Source organism: Heterodontus francisci, chromosome 9 (assembly GCF_036365525.1).
Source record: "Heterodontus francisci isolate sHetFra1 chromosome 9, sHetFra1.hap1, whole genome shotgun sequence".
Lineage (NCBI taxonomy): Eukaryota > Metazoa > Chordata > Chondrichthyes > Heterodontiformes > Heterodontidae > Heterodontus > Heterodontus francisci.
This window is the reverse complement of record NC_090379.1, coordinates 4,246,641-4,269,616: the sequence shown is the minus strand read 5'-3', so window position 1 is coordinate 4,269,616 and position 22,976 is coordinate 4,246,641. Positions and strand designations below refer to the sequence as shown.

General features: G+C 45.0%; 1 protein-coding gene across 11 annotated transcripts in view; it reads left to right on the top strand.

Moving 5' to 3' along the window:
- ttll5 (tubulin tyrosine ligase-like family, member 5) overlaps positions 1–22,976 on the top strand; it is a 432,290-nt gene that overhangs the window by 216,532 nt on the left and 192,782 nt on the right. For all 11 annotated transcript variants that reach the window (XR_010975642.1, XM_068038454.1, XM_068038450.1 and 8 more), the window contains 2 exons: positions 802–1,206; positions 6,106–6,296. Coding sequence is in view for 10 of the 11 variants with exons in the window: in XM_068038454.1 (XP_067894555.1) it covers positions 802–1,206; positions 6,106–6,296 (596 nt within the window). In the remaining variant the exon portion in view is untranslated. The remainder of the gene's footprint in view (positions 1–801; positions 1,207–6,105; positions 6,297–22,976) is intronic.

The window sequence follows — 22,976 nt, the reverse complement described above, 5'->3', positions numbered from 1 at the left end:
AGTTGGACAAGGAGCAGGTTTTTGACATCTTTGCTTTGACCTGCATGGACCAAGAGAGGAAGACCCAGAAAAATGTTGCCTCTCTCTCTATAAATGAAACTTGCATCTATTGAAAAGGAATCCTGCATTTAAAAGGTGGCAGATTCCTGTTGCCTCCTGTCTCTGAAGAATTCCTGCATCCAGTGAAATTCCTGCTGTCTCCTGTGTGCTAAGAACTCCTGAAATCTGAAGAATTCTTCTACTGCTAGACTGCTGCTGACCTAAGCAGACCTGTTGCTATGTCCCAATGGAAGACCTACGTGACACCTGCTGCAGTTAAATTGCCGTGAATGCTTACGCATCACAGACTGTTCATCAACCTCGCCTGGAGAGACTTCAAGTGGCATTCGACTCTGAGGCACCTCATCGTACCGAAAGCACCCTACCAGAACGTGATAAACTCAATCATTTTTATTATTCCTTCTATTCCTAAGAAACAGCTGTAAACCAAAACCCTTTTTCCCTGGTTAACCTGATTTTTTGAATGTATGTGTGTGTGCATGAGGGGTAAGGAAATAGAGTTTTACATATATATAGATTTATCTCATTAGTAGTTGACCTATTATTTCTTTTCTAATAAATAGTGTTATGACCAAGGTGGGAGTTATGCACTGTTAATTCAGTCCCACTACTCAACAGGTCACAGTATATTAGTAAAGTTTCCACCAACGGAAATTAGCCAAATTAATCCCAGAATAAAGCACACCAAACCAGGTTCCATAGGTAACTATGAATGATCTGTCATTCTCCCCTTTTCTGCAGGACCAGCTTTAACCAAGGAGGGAGATATAAGTGCCTCAGATGGATCAGGTGATGGCAGGCTCCGTTTTACGGCAAGCCCCTCGATGCAGAGCTCCTCCAGTCATCATGTTCATCCTCCACAAACAGCTTTAAAACAGGCAGGAAACCAGCCCCTACCTCCTTCCTTGCCCTCCTGCACGACTCCGGCTCAGGAACTGGCTGCCTCGCTGGCTGAAACATTGGGCAGGACTGGCTCAGTAGCCTACAGGCCAGGCTCAGCTACCCTGGCATCTCGTCATCCACAGCACCCGGGCAGGCTCCAACGACCCACTTCCAGCACTCTTTCCATTGCTCCAACATCTTCCTTCCAGGCAGCTGCTCAGATCTACAGCCAGAAACTATCCCGGCCAGTCTCAGCAACAGCTGGTGAGTACATGTGGGTCTGTCCCTTTTCAGCTTTGTTTCCCTGATATAGACATATAAATGAATGTATACATAGAAATGCAAGGCTTGCTTTCTTTCTGCACTACAGCGACTGGTGGTGCCTGCACATTGATAGGTATACCCAGTACTGCCAGGCCTTCTTCCATGCAGTGTCATGTAAAGCATGAACTGTCGCGATTGAAGTGCTCCTGAAGAACTAGCCAGCATAAACATTAGTTAGGCCTTCATGCATTTCTGTCCATCATGCCTGCTATCATAACCCAATTTTAGATAAGACTCTGCAGACACTAATAATTTGCCAAGGTGAAGCATGGTCACCTCTTTGCACTGGTGCATGTTTGCGCGGACTGTTGTCTGGACAAGGGGCATCGCTCGGGCATCCTAACTTGTTCGCCGTCCCTTCAGTTGCCCCACCACCTCAATTTTACTAAGCATTTTGGATAGGGAAATCCCATTGGGAAGCCACCAAAATTGGCACAAGGGTATAAGTTGCATGAGGCATAACTCCCAGCTCAAAAACCAGTTAAGAGAAATGGTCCAGGAAATGGCCTGAATGCTGCTGAGTTTTTTTTTTAATCCCTTAACCTGTTTGTGTGTCCTTCTCAGCCCCTGGAAGAGATACAGACCTGGAAAATAAGCTGAAGAAAGACACGGGAGGCATTGTAACAGAATTTCTATGTCATTAGCATGTGGTCATGAAGGTCTTACCTGTAACAGCCACCTCTCCTGCCTGCGGGAGATGCCCATCATGGGAAAAAGTGGCAGAGACTTAGCATCATAATGCTCCGCCTCGTTTCATCCATAACTTTCACCCCTCCTGCCCAAGCACCTAATCCCATGGAGAAGCCCACCCCTGCACTACTGTCAGTGCCTGTTTGACTGACTGGTAGGAGTTGTCTAGCTGAGAGCTGCAGCCCACTGCCCTCTCATTTCTTCCCCTTCTTCCTGTGGGTAAAAGACAGGATGACCGTTCTAGACCTGGTAATGTGAATGAGACAGGATTAATTAATGGCCTCATAGTAAAGGAGTCTCTAGGCAACAGTGATCATAACTTGATAGAATTTGACATTCAGTTTGAGGGTGCGAAGTGTGAATCTAAGACTAGTGTTTTAAACTTAAATAAAGGCAGTTACAAGGAATTGAAGACAGAGTTGGCCAAAGTGAACTGCGGAATTAATTTAAAAGATAGAACAGCAGAGAAGCAGTGGTAGACGTCTCAGGAGTTATTTCACATCTCTCAGCAAAGATATATTAAAGTGAGAAAGAAAGACTCCAGAGGATGCACCATCTGTGGCTAACTAACAAAGTTAAAGATAGTATCAAATTGAAAGAAAAATGTACAATTCTGTGAAGATTAGTGGTAAATCAGAAGATTGGGCAGCTTTTAAAACCAGCAAATAATGACTTTAAAAAGGAAGAAATTAGAATATGAGAGAAAGCTAGGTAGAAATAGAAAAACAGATAGTCGGAGTTTCTCTTCTTTTGGGCCTCCTTATCTCGAGAGACAATGGATACGCGCCTGGAGGTGGTCAGTGGTTTGTGAAGCAGCGCCTGGAGTGGCTATAAAGGCCAATTCTGGAGTGACAGGCTCTTCCACAGGTGCTGCAGAGAAATTTGTTTGTTGGGGCTGTTGCACAGTTGGCTCTCCCCTTGCGCCTCTGTCTTTTTTCCTGCCAACTACTAAGTCTCTTCGACTCGCCACAATTTAGCCCTGTCTTTATGGCTGCCCGCCAGCTCTGGCGAATGCTGGCAACTGACTCCCACGACTTGTGATCAATGTCACACGATTTCATGTCGCGTTTGCAGACGTCTTTATAACGGAGACATGGACGGCCGGTGGGTCTGATACCAGTGGCGAGCTCGCTGTACAATGTGTCTTTGGGGATCCTGCCATCTTCCATGCGGCTCACATGGCCAAGCCATCTCAAGCGCCGCTGACTCAGTAGTGTGTATAAGCTGGGGATGTTGGCCGCTTCAAGGACTTCTGTGTTGGAGATATAGTCCTGCCACCTGATGCCAAGTATTCTCCGAAGGCAGCGAAGATGGAATGAATTGAGACGTCGCTCTTGGCTGGCATACGTTGTCCAGGCCTCGCTGCCGTAGAGCAAGGTACTGAGGACACAGGCCTGATACACTCGGACTTTTGTGTTCCGTGTCAGTGCGCCATTTTCCCACACTCTCTTGGCCAGTCTGAACATAGCAGTGGAAGCCTTACCCATGCGCTTGTTGATTTCTGCATCTAGAGACAGGTTACTGGTGATAGTTGAGCCTAGGTAGGTGAACTCTTGAACCACTTCCAGAGCGTGGTCGCCAATATTGATGGATGGAGCATTTCTGACATCCTGCCCCATGATGTTCGTTTTCTTGAGGCTGATGGTTAGGCCAAATTCATTGCAGGCAGACGCAAACCTGTCGATGAGACTCTGCAGGCATTCTTCAGTGTGAGATGTTAAAGCAGCATCGTCAGCAAAGAGGAGTTCTCTGATGAGGACTTTCCGTACTTTGGACTTCGCTCTTAGACGGGCAAGGTTGAACAACCTGCCCCCTGATCTTGTGTGGAGGAAAATTCCTTCTTCAGAGGATTTGAACGCATGTGAAAGCAGCAGGGAGAAGAAAATCCCAAAAAGTGTGGGTGCGAGAACACAGCCCTGTTTCACACCACTCAGGATAGGAAAGGGCTCTGATGAGGAGCCACCATGTTGAATTGTGCCTTTCATATTGTCATGGAATGAGGTGATGATACTTAGTAGCTTTGGTGGACATCCGATCTTTTCTAGTAGTCTGAAGAGACCACGGAGTTCTACAAGTATTTAAAAAGGAAAGGAGTAACTCAAGTGAGCATTGATCCTCTAGAGAGAGAGTCTAAGAAATTAAATAATGGGTAACAAAGAAATGGAAGCGTTGAACAGGTATTTTGTACTGGTCTAGCATTTGAAAGCACGATAGCGCTGTGGACACTCCTCTTCAAGCAGCATGATCAGGATGTCCAAGTATACAAAGCACATCATGGAATCAAGTAATTTACCAGCAGACAATCTGTGTACATTTATTGAAATAATTAACTGATGGATTCACACAAAAAACATCCCAAAGATACCTGGAAAGCAAGAGGTAAAAGGGAGAGAAGAACTTAAAACAATCACAATCATGAGGGAAAAGATACTGGGAAAACTATTAGAGCTAAAGGCTGACAAGTCCCCAGGACTTGATGGCCTGCATCCTGAGTGCTTAAAAGAAATTGCTGCAGACATAGTAGATGCATTAGTAAAGGATTCCCTGGATTCTGGAAAATAGCTAATGTGACACCTCTATTCAAGGAAGGAGGGAGACAGTAAGCAAGAAACTATAGGTCAGTTAACCTAACATCTGTCAGAGGGAAAATGCTAGAATCCTCTATTATTAAGGAAGTAATAGCAGGACATTTAGAAAATCATAATGTGATCAGGCAGAGTCAATATGATTTTGTGAAAGGGAAATCATGTTTGACTAATTTATTCTCGTTCTTTGAGGAAGTAGCAAACAATTTGGATAAAGGGGAACCTGTAGATGTGGTGTACTTGGTTTCCAAAAGACATTCGATAAGATGTCACATCAAACGTTACTGCACAAAATACGAGCTCGTGGTGTTGGGGGTAATATATTCGTATGGATAGAGGATTGGTTAGCTAACAGGAAGCAGAGAGTGAGGATAATTGGGGCATTTTCAGGTTGGCAGGATGTGACTAGTGGAGTACCACAGGGTTCAGTGCTGGGGCCTCAACTATTTACAATCCACATCAATGACTTGGATGAAGGGATCAAACGTATGGTAGCTAAATTTGCAGATGGCACAAAGATAGGTAGGAAAGTAAGTTGTGAAGAGGACATAAAGAGTCTACAAAGGAATAGATAGGTTAAGTGAGTGGGCACAAATTTGGCAGATGGAGTGTAATGTAGGAAAATGTGAACTTGTCCGCTTTGGCAGAAGAATGGAAAAGCAGAATATTATTGAAAAGGAGAGAGACTGCAGAACTCTACAGTGCAGAGAGATCTGGGTGTCCTGGTATATGAACCACAAGAAGTTAGTATACAGGTACAGCAAGTGATTAGGAAGGCAAATGGAATGTTATCATTTATTGCAAGAGGAGTGAAATATAAAAGTAGGGAATAAAAGCAAAATACTTCAGATGCTGGAAATCTGAAATAAGTTTAAAAATAAGGGGTCTCCAATTTAAGACGGTGATGACTAATTTAGAAGAAATTTTTTCTCTGAGGATTGTTAGTCTGTGGAATTCCATTCCTCAGAGAGCAGTGGAGGCTGGGTCATTGAATATGTTCAACGTTGAGTTAGATAGATTTTTGATAGACAAGGGAGTTAAGTGTTATGGGGGATAGACAGGAAAGTGGAGTTGAGGCCACATTCAGATCAGCCATATAATAAAAGCAAAATACTGCGGATGCTGGAAATCTGAAATAAAAACAAGAAATGCTGGAAATACTCAGCAGGTCCGGCAGCATCTGTGGAGAGAGAAGCAGAGTTAACGTTTTAGGTCAGTGACCCTTCTTCATTTCAGCCATGATCTTATTGAATGGCGGAGCAGGCTCGAGGGGCCAGATAGCCTGCTCCTGCTCTTAATTCTTATGTTCATAGGATGTGAACGTGAAGATCTTCAGAGTATCTGACTGATGCATTAACAGGTCAAGAGGGGCCGAGTGCCTCCTTTTGCCAATCTGCTGACAATCCAGTGAGTCACTTTTTTAACTGAAAGGGCATTGACTGGAGAAAGTGCACGGTTGGTAGTTGTACCACTAGGCAAATGTGTGGGAAGCGTCCTTGTTTGGGTACTAGCCTTGCTGCACATTGCTGAAGGATTCATGTTGTGGCTCTGTCCCTCTCCCCAGGATCGGGTGCACAATGCCTCCACCGGCAGCGTCCTGGAACAGTTGGCGTACTTGGGGAAGGCGATCACTGGCCAGCTCCATGTGAAGACTTGAACCATGAAGCCATCTCCATCGTGCTGCAACGACTAGCAGCGAAGCAGAATGCTCAGCAATACTCGGCCTCCGGTCACCTCAACTTCCTAACACAGCAGGTGAGTAATGCCCAGCACCATGCTGCAAAAAGAGCACAGTTTGAGCTCTTGGCTCTCTGTGCAAGGCAAAGAGATTCTCAGCTAAAAGTTAAGCAAGTCACTCAAGCTGACAAACCCCAAGCAGTGGAATTCTGGATTCTTACCATCCAGATTTTAGTTGTGTGCAGAGAGAGCATTCTGAACTGTATAACACTGGCTACAGTACTGGTGGGAACAGGTCAGTCGCTGTATAACACAGTACTGTATTTTTTCATGGGATGTAGGTGTCACTGGCGTTTGTTGCCTGTCCCTAATTGCCTTGAGGAGGTGATGGTGAGCTGCCTTCTTGAACTGCTGCAGTCCATCGGCTGCGGGTACGCCCAAAGTGCTATTAGGGTGGGAGTTCCAGGATCTGATCCAGCAACAGGTGGGGACAGGCCTGTCACTATATAACACTGGGGAATAGTACTGGAGGGTATAAGTCCGTCATTGTACAACACATTGTACAGTACTGGTAGGTGCGGGTCAATCATTGGAAAACACTGGGGTACAATACGAGTATGTATTGGTCTGTTGCTGTATAACATGGGTACAGTACTGGTGGGTACAGGTCTGTCACTTTATAAAGTGGGCACAGTACTGGTGGTATAGATCTGTCAATGTATAACACTAGGGTACAGTGTTGGTGGGTACAGGCCTGTCACTCTATAACATTGCAGTACAGTACAGGTGACTACAGATCTGTCGCTGTGTAACAATGGGGTACCATACTGGTGGGTTAAGGTCTGTCACTGTATAGTACCGGGCTACAATACTGATGGGCACAAGTCTGTCACTGTATACATATAAACATAGGAGTAGGCCATTCAGCCCCTCGAGCATGCTCCACCATTTGATAGGATTATGGCTGATCTGATTGTGGCCTCAACTCTACATTCCTGTCCACCTGATATAACCTTTGACTGCCTTGTCAATCAAGAATCTATCTAACTCAGCCTTAAAAAATTCAATGACCATACACCCCCAAATGCTCTCTGAGGAAGAGAATTCCACAGACAAATGACCCTCTCAAAGAAAAAATTTTCCTCATCCCCATCTTAAATGGGAGACTCCTAATTTTTAAAGTGGTTCCCTCGTTCTAGCCTCATCCATAAAGGAAAACATCCTTCCAGCATGCGCCCTGTCAAGTCCCCTCGGGATCTTGTATGTTTCAATAAGATCGCCTCTCGTTCTTCTAAACTCCAATGGATGTAGTCCCAACCTGTCCAACCTTTTCTCATAGGATAATCCCTTCATCACGGGAATCAGTGGAGTGAACCTTCTCTGAACTGCTTCGAATGCAATTTTATCCTTTCTTAAGTAAGGAGACCAAAACTATACAGTACTCCAGATGTGGTCTCTCACCAGTGCCCTGACAACTGTAGCAAAACTTCCCTACCTTTATATTTCAATTCCCTTGCAATAAACGACAACATTCCATTTGCCTTCCTGATCACTTGCAGTACCTGCTTACTAACTTTTTGTGAATCATGTACCAGGACACCTAAACCACTCAGTATAACACTGGGGTACAGTACTGGTAGGTACAGGTTTGTGTGATTTTGGCCAGTATGTGGAGTGATAAATGAAGAGAGTCACAAGAAGCAAAGTCAAATCAGAAGTATTCTTTTTCATTTATGGTATTGATACCAACAAGTGGATCTAGTGTCAGAGCTGGATCTTTGTGGATGATATTGGCCCCATTCCATTTTTTTTCAGTGCTTTAATAAAAGGTGTGCAATTTTTATTGTGAGATATTTGCTGAAGTTTTAACAAGTTAAAAGCAAACGTTGTAGAGGATTTGAATAATGACTGGGCAGATCTGTTTCACAGAGTGTGTGGGCTTGAGATCCTTTTGGCACCGTGCAGGAAAATGATCCATTTCTACTGGCCCTAAGCTCATAGAGTCATTGAATCATAACCAGCTGGCCACTTTTACCAGAGAAATTTATATTGCCTGAGCCTATTGATACAAATCCCTGTGATGGTTCTGCCTGGGAGGGTTCAACACCCAAATGGAGGAGCACTGTTTCTGAAAAGGACCCATGTTTAGGACTAGACTTCCGCTTAGCATGCCTTCTACCTGTGTCAGAGTGGATCATGTAAACTACCTTTTATGAGTTTAATGACTGTCGCTATGGAGGTGAATGCAGCAGCTATTTTGTGCACAGCAAGATCCCACAAACCACGGTGGTATTTGTTGATGGAGGAATGTTGGCTGGGACACGATGACACGTTTCTGTTCATCCTTGACTGGTGCCATGGGGATGTGTACAGGCAGACAGGAGCTTGGTTTATCATATTGTCCAAAGTCTGGCCCCTTTGACACTGCAGCATTCCCTCAGTAGTATCAGCCTAGGTTACAAACTCATGTCCTAAGGTGAGTCTCACAGCCCACTGAGCCAAGCGAGAATGCTACCAGCACTCTAAATCTCAGCAGGGTGGAGTAGGCAGAATGTTTTTGACTTGAGATCTGTGGCGTTCTGGGACGAGGACAATGTCTGAGGGGGTCCCTTTAACTCTATTGGCCCCACAGACCTTAACCCATGCCTCCTTTAACTAGTCCTGTTGAGAAGAGGCAGAGAAATGTGTTTAATGACCAGAAACCAAACAAAAGATTCATGTTTATAGTGGAGATAAAATGGAAAACCAACAAATGTTGGAAATTCGAAATACACAGAAAATACTGGAAATAAACACAGCTAAAAGAGAAACAACAGGCTGATGTTTCAAGAGGGGCTGTTCATCAGATCAGATGGTTCCCGCTGATTCATTCCCGGAATTTCTCTGCCCAGAGACTTACTGCAGAATCATTCCCGGAGTTTCTTTGCTCAGAGAATTCCTGCTGATTCATTCCCGGAGTTTCTCTGCCCAGAGACTTACTGCAGAATCATTCCCGGAGTTTCTCTGCTCAGAGAATTCCTGCTGATTCATTCCCGGGGTTTCTCTGCCCAGAGACTTCCTACTGATTCATTTCTGGAGTTTCTCTGCTCAGAGAATTCCTGTTGATTCATTCCCGGAGTTTCTCTGCTCAGAGAGCTCCTCCTGAATCATTCCCGGAGTTCCTGCTGATTCATTTCTGGAGTTTCTCTGCTCAGAGAATTCCTGCCGATTCATTCCCGGAGTTTCTCTGCTCAGAGAGTTCCTGCTGATTCATTCCCGGAGTTTCTCTGCTCAGAGAACTCCTGCTGATTCATTCCCAGAGTTTCTCTGCTCAGAGAATTCCTGTTGATTCATTCCCGGAGTTTCTCTGCTCAGAGAATTCCTGTTGATTCATTCCCGGAGTTTCTCTGCTCAGAGAATTCCTGTTGATTCATTCCCGGAGTTTCTCTGCTCAGAGAGCTCCTCCTGAATCATTCCCGGAGTTCCTGCTGATTCATTTCTGGAGTTTCTCTGCTCAGAGAATTCCTGCCAATTCATTCCCAGAGTTTTTCTGCTCAGAGAGTTCCTGCTGATTCATTCCCAGAGTTTCTCTGCTCAGAGAATTCCTGCCGATTCATTCCCGGAGTTTCTCTGCTCAGAGAGTTCCTGCTGAATCATTCCCGGAGTTTCTCTGCTCAGAGAATTCCTGCCGATTAATTCCCGGAGTTTCTCTGCTCAGAGAGTTCCTCCTGATTCATTCCCGGAGTTTCTCTGCTCAGAGAGTTCCTCCTGATTCATTCCCGGAGTTTCTCTGCTCAGAGAGTTCCTGCTGATTCATTCCCAGAGTTTCTCTGCTCAGAGAGTTCCTGCTGAATCATTCCCGGAGTTTCTCTGCTCAGAGAGTTCCTCCTGATTCATTCCCAGAGTTTCTCTGCTCAGAGAATTCCTGCTGATTCATTCCCAGAGTTTCTCTGCTCAGAGAGTTCCTCCTGATTCATTCCCGGAGTTTCTCTGCTCAGAGAATTCCTGCTGATTCATTCCCAGAGTTTCTCTGCTCAGAGAGTTCCTCCTGATTCATTCCCAGAGTTTCTCTGCTCAGAGAATTCCTGCTGATTCATTCCCAGAGTTTCTCTGCTCAGAGAGTTCCTCCTGATTCATTCCCGGAGTTTCTCTGCTCAGAGAATTCCTGCTGATTCATTCCCAGAGTTTCTCTGCTCAGAGAGTTCCTCCTGATTCATTCCCGGAGTTTCTCTGCTCAGAGAGTTCCTGTTGATTCATTCCCAGAGTTTCTCTGCTCAGAGAGTTCCTCCTGATTCATTCCCAGAGTTTCTCTGCTCAGAGAGTTCCTGTTGATTCATTCCCAGAGTTTCTCTGCTCAGAGAGTTCCTCCTGATTCATTCCCAGAGTTTCTCTGCTCAGAGAGTTCCTCCTGATTCATTCCCAGAGTTTCTCTGCTCAGAGAGTTCCTCCTGATTCATTCCCGGAGTTTCTCTGCTCAGAGAATTCCTGTTGATTCATTCCCAGAGTTTCTCTGCTCAGAGAGTTCCTCCTGATTCATTCCCAGAGTTTCTCTGCTCAGAGAGTTCCTCCTGATTCATTCCCGGAGTTTCTCTGCTCAGAGAATTCCTGTTGATTCATTCCAGAGTTTCTCTGCTCAGAGAATTCCTGTTGATTCATTCCAGAGTTTCTCTGCTCAGAGAGTTCCTGTTGATTCATTCCCAGAGTTTCTCTGCTCAGAGAGTTCCTGTTGATTCATTCCCGGAGTTTCTCTGCTCAGAGAGTTCCTGTTGATTCATTCCCAGAGTTTCTCTGCTCAGAGAGTTCCTGTTGATTCATTCCCAGAGTTTCTCTGCTCAGAGAGTTCCTCCTGATTCATTCCCAGAGTTTCTCTGCTCAGAGAGTTCCTCCTGATTCATTCCCAGAGTTTCTCTGCTCAGAGAGTTCCTCCTGATTCATTCCCTGAGTTTCTCTGCTCAGAGAATTCCTGTTGATTCATTCCAGAGTTTCTCTGCTCAGAGAGTTCCTGCTGATTCATTCCCAGAGTTTCTCTGCTCAGAGAATTCCTGCTGATTCATTCCCAGAGTTTCTCTGCTCAGAGAGTTCCTCCTGATTCATTCCCAGAGTTTCTCTGCTCAGAGAGTTCCTCCTGATTCATTCCCAGAGTTTCTCTGCTCAGAGAGTTCCTCCTGATTCATTCCCGGAGTTTCTCTGCTCAGAGAATTCCTGTTGATTCATTCCAGAGTTTCTCTGCTCAGAGAGTTCCTGCTGATTCATTCCCAGAGTTTCTCTGCTCAGAGAGTTCCTGTTGATTCATTCCAGAGTTTCTCTGCTCAGAGAGTTCCTCCTGATTCATTCCCAGAGTTTCTCTGCTCAGAGAGTTCCTCCTGATTCATTCCCAGAGTTTCTCTGCTCAGAGAGTTCCTCCTGATTCATTCCCGGAGTTTCTCTGCTCAGAGAATTCCTGTTGATTCATTCCAGAGTTTCTCTGCTCAGAGAGTTCCTCCTGATTCATTCCCAGAATTTCTCTGCTCAGAGAGTTCCTCCTGATTCATTCCCAGAGTTTCTCTGCTCAGAGAGTTCCTCCTGATTCATTCCCAGAGTTTCTCTGCTCAGAGAATTCCTGCTGATTCATTCCCAGAGTTTCTCTGCTCAGAGAATTCCTGCTGATTCATTCCCAGAGTTTCTCTGCTCAGAGAGTTCCTCCTGATTCATTCCCGGAGTTTATCTGCTCAGACAGCTCCTGCTGATTCATTCCCGGAGTTTCTCTGCTCAGAGAGTTCCTCCTGATTCATTCCCGGAGTTTCTCTGCTCAGAGAATTCCTGCTGAATCATTCCCGGAGTTTCTCTGCTCAGAGAGTTCCTCCTGATTCATTCCCGGAGTTTCTCTGCTCAGAGAATTCCTGCTGAATCATTCCCGGAGTTTCTCTGCTCAGAGAGTTCCTCCTGATTCATTCCAGAGTTTCTCTGCTCAGAGAGTTCCTGCCGATTCATTCCCAGAGTTTCTCTGCTCAGAGAGTTCCTGCTGATTCATTCCCAGAGTTTTTCTGCTCAGAGAGTTCCTGCTGATTCATTCCCGGAGTTTTTCTGCTCAGAGAATTCCTGCTGATTCATTCCCAGAGTTTTTCTGCTCAGAGAGTTCCTGCTGATTCATTCCCAGAGTTTTTCTGCTCAGAGAGTTCCTGCTGATTCATTCCCAGAGTTTTTCTGCTCAGAGAATTCCTGCTGATTCATTCCCAGAGTTTTTCTGCTCAGAGAGTTCCTGCCGATTCATTCCCAGAGTCTCTCTGCTCAGATGCTGGTGGACATGCTGCGTATTTCAAACATTTCCTAATTTTATCTTTGTGCTCGTACTTGCTCAAAGGAGAGAGATGCTTAAGTTTTTCTTATTTAGAAATTCAGCATAGACTTGCAATTATTTTTAAAAGAAAATCATTCTGCTCAATGAGTTTATAGTTAGTTTTTGCAATAATTAAAAAAAATATGTTGTGGCCTAATTCTCCATGGGGAGTGTTGAATTGAAACTAGAGACCAGCTGAAGCCCGCCAACACTGCAGATCATGTCCCAGAATGTAATCACCACCCTTCCCATCTCTCAGCCCATGTAAGCTGGAGCTCTTCATAACAGCAAGACATGGTTCAGAACCTTTAGCGTGGGACAGTGCCTGAAGCAAGGCTGCTTCGTTTTAATTTAGCAGTTCAAGCCAATTTGGTGATCTTGGCTGATGTGTTCACTGGAAGTGGAGTTATTGCAATGAGTTGATTCATGAGCTGCCATTCTCAAAACCTTCTTGACAATATGGCAAGTGCAATTAACACCCAGGATTACCCCCACCAACCTTGACCCTGCTACCCCGATGCAGCTTCCTCTCCTAAAGGCACAGACTCGTTCTAGGATGCAGTTCCATAGTGACTGCCTGCCCTTTGATAGTTGGCCCAAGGGACCAGTAGTGGTGACTCTGGCTGTGTTTCTTTCCCACTGCCTAGGCTACGGATGCAGAGGCCAGCCTGAATGCTCCTGTTGCCTTGGACTATTAAATGGCTTTCAAAACTGCTTGCGTCCATCACCACAAAAAGTGAAACTGCAGGCTTGAAAATCTGAGCTTAAAGTTTGCTACTTTTGTAGGGCCCTAATCCCCTTTTAAATGTCAGTGCCCTAATGTTCTAATGGCACTGCCTGCTGTGATACTAGCCACACACACACATACACACCAGGAAAGTCCCAGGTTCCATGCCTGGAATGTGTTGGGGTTGCTGATCTCACCATGCGCAGCTTTAGAGTGGCATTTGCTGCAACTAATCTCAGTAGGCCCCTGTGACTGGGGGAGGAGAAACCTGACATTGCCCCCCCCCACCCCCACACCCTATTCCCCCACTCCAGATCCCAAATGAGTAACTCCTGCTACAAAGTGTCTGGCGAGGATGAGAATGGGCTAAGCCATGATGCCTTCCACAGTCGATTAGCCTGTCAATGCCTGTGTGTACATGAAGAATGGGCCACAGGGGTTAGGTGTTGGCCATGGAATCGCACCCCAGCAAAGGTCAGGGTGGGAGATTGTTTAAAAAGAAAAGATGTGCGGAAAATACTGCCAGGCTGGCTTGGCTTATTGCTGGATAAATAATTGACTAATGAGTGGCTTCTGTGAAAAAAGAAGCTATTGTGAAATGATAAATCATGAATTAACCTTTCGAGTGGTCTGTGGCACGCACACAACAATCAGCTAACAAATTCAGAGCATGTGTGGTCCTTTCCTGATGTGTTTAATCTGGGGTGTGCTGTGGCACTCTGAGATTTACAGTACTTGCCTGAAAATATGCAGTGAATGAGCCGAGGTATGAGGAGTGTGCCCTCCCAGCACTGACTCACCTTGTTATTCTCGGCAATGCTGGCAAACCCAGCTCAAGATTCCTTGCCAGGGGATTGAATGAGAGGTGGAATAAGACCACACAGAAATTTGATGAATACCTTCACTGTAAAAAAAAATATTTATATCAGGTTACTGAGTCCAGTTCACTCAGTACTAGAGATTCAAATTGCTTTCGTGCAACAGTGTAGCAGTATATTTTTTAAATTTATATTTTACCTCTCTTGCCTTTAAGGATGTAAGTACAGTTTAATCTCTAAATTAGCAAGTTGTCAGCTTGGCTCAGTGGGTAAAACTCTCACCTCTGAGTCAGAAGATCATGTGTTCAAGTCCCATTCCAGAAGGTTAAGCAGATTATTCAGGCTGACACTCCCAGTGCAGTACTGAGGGAGCGCCACACTGTAGCAATTGCCATCTTTCAGATGAGATGATAAACCAAGGCCCTGTCTGCTTTCTTAGGTGGATTACATAAGAACCCATGGCACTATTTTAAAGCAGAGCAGGAGAGTTCTCCTTGATGAAGGGAATGCGGTGGATATTGTCTATATGGATTTTAAGAAAGCATTTGATAAAGTATCACATGAAAGTCTGGCTAACAAAATTGAGGCTCATGGAATAGGATGGTTAGTATTCAATTGAATAAAAAAATGGCTTAAGGACAGAAAACAGTGAATCACAGTAAATAGTTGTTTTTCAGACTGGAGGATAGAAGACAGTGGTGTTCCCCAAGGCTCTTTACTAGGACCACTGCTTTTTTCTGCTATGTATAATGACTTGGATCTTGCAATACAGAGTAGAATCTCAAAATTTGCTGCTGATACCAAACTTGGAGGTGTGGCAAACAATGAGGATGATCTGAATCCCTGCAACAGGACATAAATAGGCTGGCAGAATGGGCAGAGAGGTGACAGATGAAATTTAATACAAACAAGTGTGACTTGATACATTTTGGCAGAAGGGATAGGGTGAAGCAACATAGACTTAATGGCACAGTTCTAAAGTGTGTGCAGGAGCAGAGGGATCTTGGGGTGCATGTGCATTGATCTTTGAAGGTGGCAGGATATATTGAGAGAGTGATCTTGAGCTTCATAAATATAGGCATTGAGTAGAAAAGCAGGGAAGTTATGCTCAACCTTTATAGCTCTGGTTAGGCCCCAACTGGAGTATTGCATCCAGTTATAGTCACCACACTTTAGGAAGGATGTGAGGATCCTTGAGAGGGTACAGAAGATATTTACCAGAATGGTTCCAGGGATGGAAGATTTTAGTTACAAGGTTAGTTTGGAAAAGCGGGGTTGTTCTCCCTGGAGCACAGGCGATTAAGGGACGATTTGATAGAGGTGCACAAGATTATGACAGGCTTAGATACGTTAGACAAAGAAAAACAAATTCCATTGTTAGAGGCAGGTGGTAACATAGGGAATAGGAGCAGGAGTAGGCCATTTGGCTCGTCGAGCCAGCTTCGCCATTCAGTTAGATCATGGCTGATCTTCTACCTCAATGCCATTTTCTCGCACTTTCTCCAAATCCCTCAATATCATTAATACAAGAAATCTGTCGATCTCTGTCTTGAATATCCTCAATGACTGAGCCACCACAGCCCTCTGGCGTAGAGAATTCCAAAGATTCACCATCCTCTGAGTGAAGACATTCTTCCTTATCTCAGTCCTAAATTTTTTTTACTCATTCATGGGATGTGAGCATCGCTGGCTTAGCCAGCGTTTATTGCCCATTCCTAATTGCCCTTGAGAAGGTGGTGGTGAGCTGCCTTCTTGAACCGCTGCAGTCCTTGAGGTGTAGGTACACCCACAGTGCTGTTAGGAAGTGGGTTCCAGGATTTTGACCCAGCGACAGTGAAGGATCGGCAATATAGTTCCAAGTCAGGATGGTGTGTGGCTTGGAGGGGAACTTGCAGGTTGTGGTGTTTCCATGCATCTGCTGCCCTTGTCCTTCTAGGTGGTAGAGATTGCGGGTTTGGAAGGTGCTGTCTAAGGAGCCTTGGTGCATTGCTGCAGTGCATCTTGTAGATGGTATTCACTGCTGCCACTGTGCGTCAGTGGTGGAGGGAGTGAATGTTTTTGGATGGGGTGCCAATCAAGCAGGCTGTTTTGTCCTGGATGGTATCGAGCTTCTTGAGTGTTGTTGGAGCTGCACCCATCAGGCAAGTGGAGAGTATTCCATCACACTCCTGACTTGAGCCTTGTAGATGGTGGACAGGCATTGGGGAGTTACTCGCCGCAGGATTCCTAGCGTCTGATCTGCTCTTAGAGCCACATAAATACTGTGGTCCAGTTCGGTTTCTGGTCGATGGTAACCCCCAGGATGTTGATAGTGGGGGATTCAGCGATTGTAATGCCAGTGAATGTCAAAGGGAGATAGTTATTGCCTGCCACTTGTGTGGCGCGAATGTTACTTGCCACTATCAGCACAAGCCTGAATGTTGTCCAGGTCTTGCTGCATTTCTACACGGACTGCTTCGGTATCTGAGGAGTCGCGAATGGTGCTGAACATTGTGCAATCAGCGAACATCCCCACTTCTGACCTTATCACTGAAGGAAGGTTGTTGATGAAGCAGCTGAAGATGGTTGGGCCTAGGACATTACCCTGAGGAACTCCTGCACTGATGTCCTGGGCTGACATGATTGACCTCCAACAACCACAACCATCTTCCTTTGCACTACGTATGACTCCAACCAGTGGAGAGTTTTCCCCCTGATTCCCATTAACTCCAGTTTTGCTAGGGCTCCTTGATGCCGTACTCGGTCAAATGCTGTCTTGATGTCAAGGGCAGTCACTCTCACCTCACCTCTGGAGGTCAACTCTTTTATCTATGTTTGGACCAAGGCTGGAATGAGGTCAGGAACTGAGTGGCCCTGGCGGAACCCAATCTGCGCATCAGTGAGCAGCTTATTACTGAGTAAGTGCCACTTGATAGCACTGTCGACGACACCTTCCATCACTTTACTGATGATCGAGAGTAGACTAATGGGGCAATAATTGGCCGGGTTGGATTTGTCCTGCTTTTTATGTACAGGACATATATGGGCAATTTTCCACATTGCCGGGTAGTTGCCAGAGTTGTAGCTTTACTGGAACAGCTTGGTTAGGGGTGCGGCAGGTTCTGGAGTACAGGTCTTCAGTACTATTGCCGGAATGTTGTCAGGGCCCATAGTCTTTGCACTATCCTGTGTCTTCAGTCGTTTCTTGATATCACGCAGAGTGAATTGAATTGGCTGAAGACTGGCATCTGTTATGCTGGGGACCTCAGGAGGAGGCCGAGATGGATCATCCACTTGGCACTTCTAGCTGAAGATTGTTTCAAATGCTTCAGCCTTATCTTTTGCACTGATGTGCTGGGCTCATCCATCATTGAGGATGGGGATATTTGTGGAGCCACCTCTTCCAGTTAGATGTTTAATTGTCCACCACCATTCACGACTGGATGTGGCATGACTGCAGAGCTTAGATCTGATCCATTGGTTTTGGGATCGCTTAGCTCTGTCTATCACATGCTGTTTATGCTGTTTGGCACGCAAGTAGTCCTGTGTTGTAGCTTCACCAGGTTGACACCTCATTTTGAGGTATGCCTGGTGCTGGTCCTGGCATGCCCTCCTGCACTCTTCATTGAACCAGGGTTGATCCCCTGGCTTGATGTTAATGGTGGAGTGGGGGATATGCCGGGGCCACGAGGTTACAGATTGTGGTTGAATACAGGTCTGCCGCTGCTGATGGCCCACAGCACCACATGGATGCCCAGTTTTGAGTTGCTAGATCTGTTCAAAATCTATCCCATTTAGCACGGTGGCAGTGCCACACAGCACGATGGAGGATATCCTCAATGTGAAGGCGGGACTTTGTCTCCACAAGGACTGTGCAGTGGTCACTACTGCCAATACCATCATGGACAGATGCATCTGCGACAAACAGGTTGGTGAGAACAAGGTCAAGTATGTTTTCCCTCTTGTTGGTTCCCTCACCACCTACCACAGACTCAGTCTAGCAGCTATGTCCTTTAGGACTGGACCAGCCCTGTCAGTAATGGTGCTACCGAGCCACTCTTGGTGCTGGACGTTGAAGTCCCCTACCCAGAGCACATTCTGTGCCCTTGCCACCCTCAGTGCTTCCTCCAAGTGGCGTGCAACATGGAAGAGTAGTGATGCATCAGCTGAGGGGGGGCAGTAGGTGGTAATCAGCAGGAGGTTTCCTTGCCCATGTTTGACCAGATGCCATGAGACTTCATGGGGTCTGGAGTCGATGTTGAGGACTCCCAGGGCAGTTCCCTCTCGACTGTATACCACTGTGCTGCCACCTCTGCTGGGACTGTCCTGCCGATGGGGCAGGACATACCCGGGGATGGTGATAGCGGTATCTGGGGCATTGTCTGTAAGGTATGATTCCGTGAGTATGACTGCGTCAGGCTGTTACTTGACTAGTCTTTAGGACAGCTCTCCCAATTGTGGCACAAGCCCCCAGATGTTAGTAAGGAGGACTATGCAGGCTCGACAGTGCTGGGTTTGCCACTGTTGTTTCCGGTGCCTAGGTCGATGCTGGGTGGTCCATCGGGTTTCATTCCTTATTGATTTTGTAGCGGTTTGATACAACTGACTGGCTTGCTAGCCCATTTCAGAGGGCATCCGCAAAGGATATTGGTGAACTAGATGGGTTTTTACCACAGTCGACAACCTAGGGTTTTATGGCCATCATTAGACTAGCTTTTAATTCCACATTTATTAATTGAATTCAAATTCCATCTTCTGCCATGGTGGACGTCGAGCCCATGTCCCCAGAGCAATACCCTGGGTCTCTGGGTTACTCGTCCAGTGACAATACCACTATGCCAACGCCTCCCCGATACTTTGTGATGTTGCTGTCATTCTCTCTCTCTCTCTCCTTTCTTTCCCCCCTCTTTCTCTCTCCCCCCCACTCCCCTCTCTCCCCCCCTTCTCTCTCCTGCCCTCCCTCTCTCCCTGTACAGTTACCTTTTAAGGTCACAATCCATCATATCTGGTAGCTGACAAATGGTCTTCTGCCCTGGTGTGACCACACAATAGACAAGGATGTGGAATCCATGGCCATTCATTAATGTCTGGATGAGTATCATTCTTTTATGATTTGTCGACTTCACAGCTTTTTTAGGTCAGATGAAATCCATTCAATCCAGGAATGCCTCCTGATGGTTTCAGGATGGGTGTAGTCGACACCTTTTGTCTGGAATGTATCCTTTTGTCCTTTCGAGACAATGAGGCAATTTTCGAATACACAGCTCAAGTCATCTGACCTTTATTTTGGAGCACATTGTCCACCTTTTTTTAAAGGAAAGTCAATTTCAAAGATTCCACATTGAACAAAGTTTGTATCTTAAAAGTAGGGATATATGTCTTTGCTGGGCATGACACTATTAACTGATGGTACAAGGACTAGAAGACACAGATTGGAGGTTTTGGGCAAGGGATGCAGGGCGAATGTGAGGATGAACGTTTTTACGCAGCGAGTAGTCATGACCTGGACCTTTGAGGGTGGGGGCAGAGACTATCGATGATTTCAGAAGGAAATTGGATGGGCACTTGAAGGAAATAAACTTTTAGGGCTTCGGGGATCGAGCGGGGTGGGGGATGGGGGTGGGGGTGAGACTGACTGGATTGCTGTGCAGAGAGCTGGCATGGCCTCCTTCTACACCGTAAATGACTCTAACTCTAGTGTCCAGGTCAGTATTCATCCCTCAGCTATATGCTTATTGCTAGTTGTAGGATCTTGCTGTATACAAATCGGCTGCTGTGTTTTTTTTATTTGTTCGTGGTGTCATGCCCAGTAAAGACATCATATTCCTAATTTTACGAGACGAACTCCATTCAATATGAACTCTTTGCCCACTTTTTTAAAGGTGAAGTTAATTTCAATGTACTGTAAAGATGGCTGCCGAAGGTCAGATGACCTCTCCTGTGTATTCAAAAACTGCCTCACTGTCTTGAAAGGACAAAAGGTTACAACCCAGACTGAGGTATTATCTGAAGGAGAAATTCCTGAATTGAATGGATTCCTTCTGATCTAAAAAAGGTGTGAAGTAACCACATCATAACAGAATGGTACCCATCCAGAAATTAATAGATAGTCATGGATTCCACATCCTGATCCATTGTATACTCACACCAGGGGCAAAGGCCATGTGCCATCTAAAAGAAACTCAAATTTGATGGATTTTGACCTTAAAAGTTAACCCTCTGGAGAGAGATCATAACAACATCACAGAAAGCAGTTCAGCAAGTGGCTGTGGAAAGAGATCCAGCCGAAACAAGGAAGAAACCCTGCTGCTTATTCTACACTTCGACTTGCTGCAGCAGAGAACTTAAAGTGACCACCACCTCTAGTCTGAAGTCTTAACCACCAGAAATCTACAACACCTCAACCAGTTCAAGACTACAAATAACACAGGCCTGCATCTTCAAAAGAGATTGTTTTTCCGAGAAGATTCAACAGGTTTGCTGTAAACCACAAACACCTATCTCACTTTAACCCACTTACCCCTTTCCCTCTCTATCTATCTATTCTTGTGTATGCATGTGTGAATGAATGTATGGATGAGTGAGATTGCAACCATTTTGGGAATTGTGTAAAAATAGCTTTTTTTTAAACCTACAAGAACACCTTTCATTTGTCTGTTTATTTGGCCTTCAAAACATTCAGTGGCTAGCTCATCATTTTTTGCAAAACACGGTTGCAGTCAGTTGGGAGGTGAATAGTGGGAACCACCCACACCCCTTATCACCTGTCCATAACAATGGGATGTGGGCTTCGTGGACAAGGCCAGCATTTATTGCCCATCCCTAATTGCCTTTGAGAAGCTGGTGGTGAGCCGCCTTCTTGAACCATTGCAGTCCATGTGCTGTAGGTAGTCCCAGAGTGCTGTTAGGGAGGCAGTTCCAGGATTTTGACCCAGCGACATTGAAAGCTGGGTGCACTTTTGTCGTTACTCAATGGTCGGTGCCAGATTGTCGGTCCAATTTTACTCTTCCTCTTTTTTTGTAACTGAGTGGCTTGCTAGGCCATTTTAGAGGGCAGTTAAGAATCAACCACATTGCTGTGGGTCTGGAGCTACATATAGACCAGGCTGGGTAAGGATGGCAAATTTTCTCCCCTGAAGGACATTAGTGAACCAGATGCTTTTTACAACAATCCAGTAGTTTCATGGTCACCATAACTGAGACTAGGTTTTATTCCAGATTTATTTAATTAATTGAATTTAAATTCCCCAACTGTGGTGGTGAGATTTGAACTCCTGTCTCTGGACCATTAGTCCAAGGCTCTGGATTACTAGACCAGCAACATAAGCATTATGTTACCCTTACAGATATTTCTTACATTACAGCAGTGACTACCACTTCAAAAGGAACTTTGTTGACAGCAAGGCGGTTTGGTTATCCTGAGGTTGTGAGCTATTCAGTCTCTATGGCTTGCCACATAGCATGCTGCTTAATCTCTACAGGTCCCCAGGACATAATCAGTTGCTGGGTCTTTGTGGGTCTCTGCCACATACTTCTATTCCATTTAATCTTATCTCCATGTCCCTTCATTCTGCGCAACAAATTGCATTTATTATGCTTTTAATATAGAGCAATATCCTAAGATGCTTTATAAAGAAATACTTTTTTAAAAAGACCCCATTACTATGGGAACTAACTGTTTACCTTGTTCCATCCCTTCATTGTTTTAAAACGGCTATCCAGTCGCCCCTTAATCTTCTCTGTTCTAAAGGGAGCAGCTGCTTTCTATCCCATGATCAAGGAGGAGGAGCAAAAGAGGATGGTGGACAGGAGAGTGAGACAGCATTTAGCCATTAGTTGCTTTCATTTTTGTCACATTCTTGTTGTTGCAATTAAGGGGACATGAAAGTGAACTGGCAAATTAGTTTAAGGGATAGGTCAATAGAGATGCAGTGGCAGACATTAAAGAGGATATTTCAGAATACACAGAATTGATACATTCCAACGAGAAAGAAAAATTCCAAGGGGAGGACCCACCATCCATGGTTAACTAAAAAAGTTAAAGATAGTATCAAAGTTAAAGAACAAGCATATAAATGCGCAAAGATGGGCGGCAGGTCAGAAGATTGGACAGAATATGAAAAACAGCAAAGAATGACTAAGAGATTAATAAGGAGGGAAAATTAGAGTACGAGAGAAAGCTAGCTAGAAATATAAAAACAGATAGTATGAGTTTCTATAGCTATTTAAAAAAGAAAAGAGTTAACAAAGTGAGCGTTGGTCCTATAGAAAGTGAGACTGGGGAATTAAGAAGGGAAAATAAGGAGATGGCAGATGAATTGAACAGGTATTTTGCATTGGTTTTCACTATTGAGGATACAAGCAACAACCCAGAAATAGCTGTAAATCAGGAAATGGAAGGGAGGGAGGAACTCAAGAAAATTACAATCACCAGGGAAGTGGTACTGAACAAATTGTTGGAGCTGCGGGCTGACAAGTCCCCGGGTCCTGATAGACTTCATCCTAGAGTCCTAAAAAAAGTGGCTAGTGAAATAGTTGATATGTTGGTTTTAATTTTTCAAAATTCCCTAGATTTGGGGAAGGTTCCATTAGATTAGAAAATAGCTAATGTAACTATTTTATTCAAAAAGAGGGAGACAGAAAGCAGGAAACTACAGGCCAGTTAGTTTAACATCTGTCCGAGGGAAAATGTTAGAAGCTATTATCAAAGACTTTATAGCAGGGCACTTAGAAAAATTCAAGGTAATTAGGCAGAGTCAACATGGTTTTGTGAAAGGGAACTCCGGTTTAACAAATTTATTGAAGTTTTTTGTACTGTACTATACTTAGATTCCCAGAAGGTATAGAAGGATAGAAGATTGGCTAGCAAACAGGAAACAGAGAGTAAAGATAAATGGGTCATTTTCTGATTGGCAAGATGTAATAAGTGGTGTGCCACA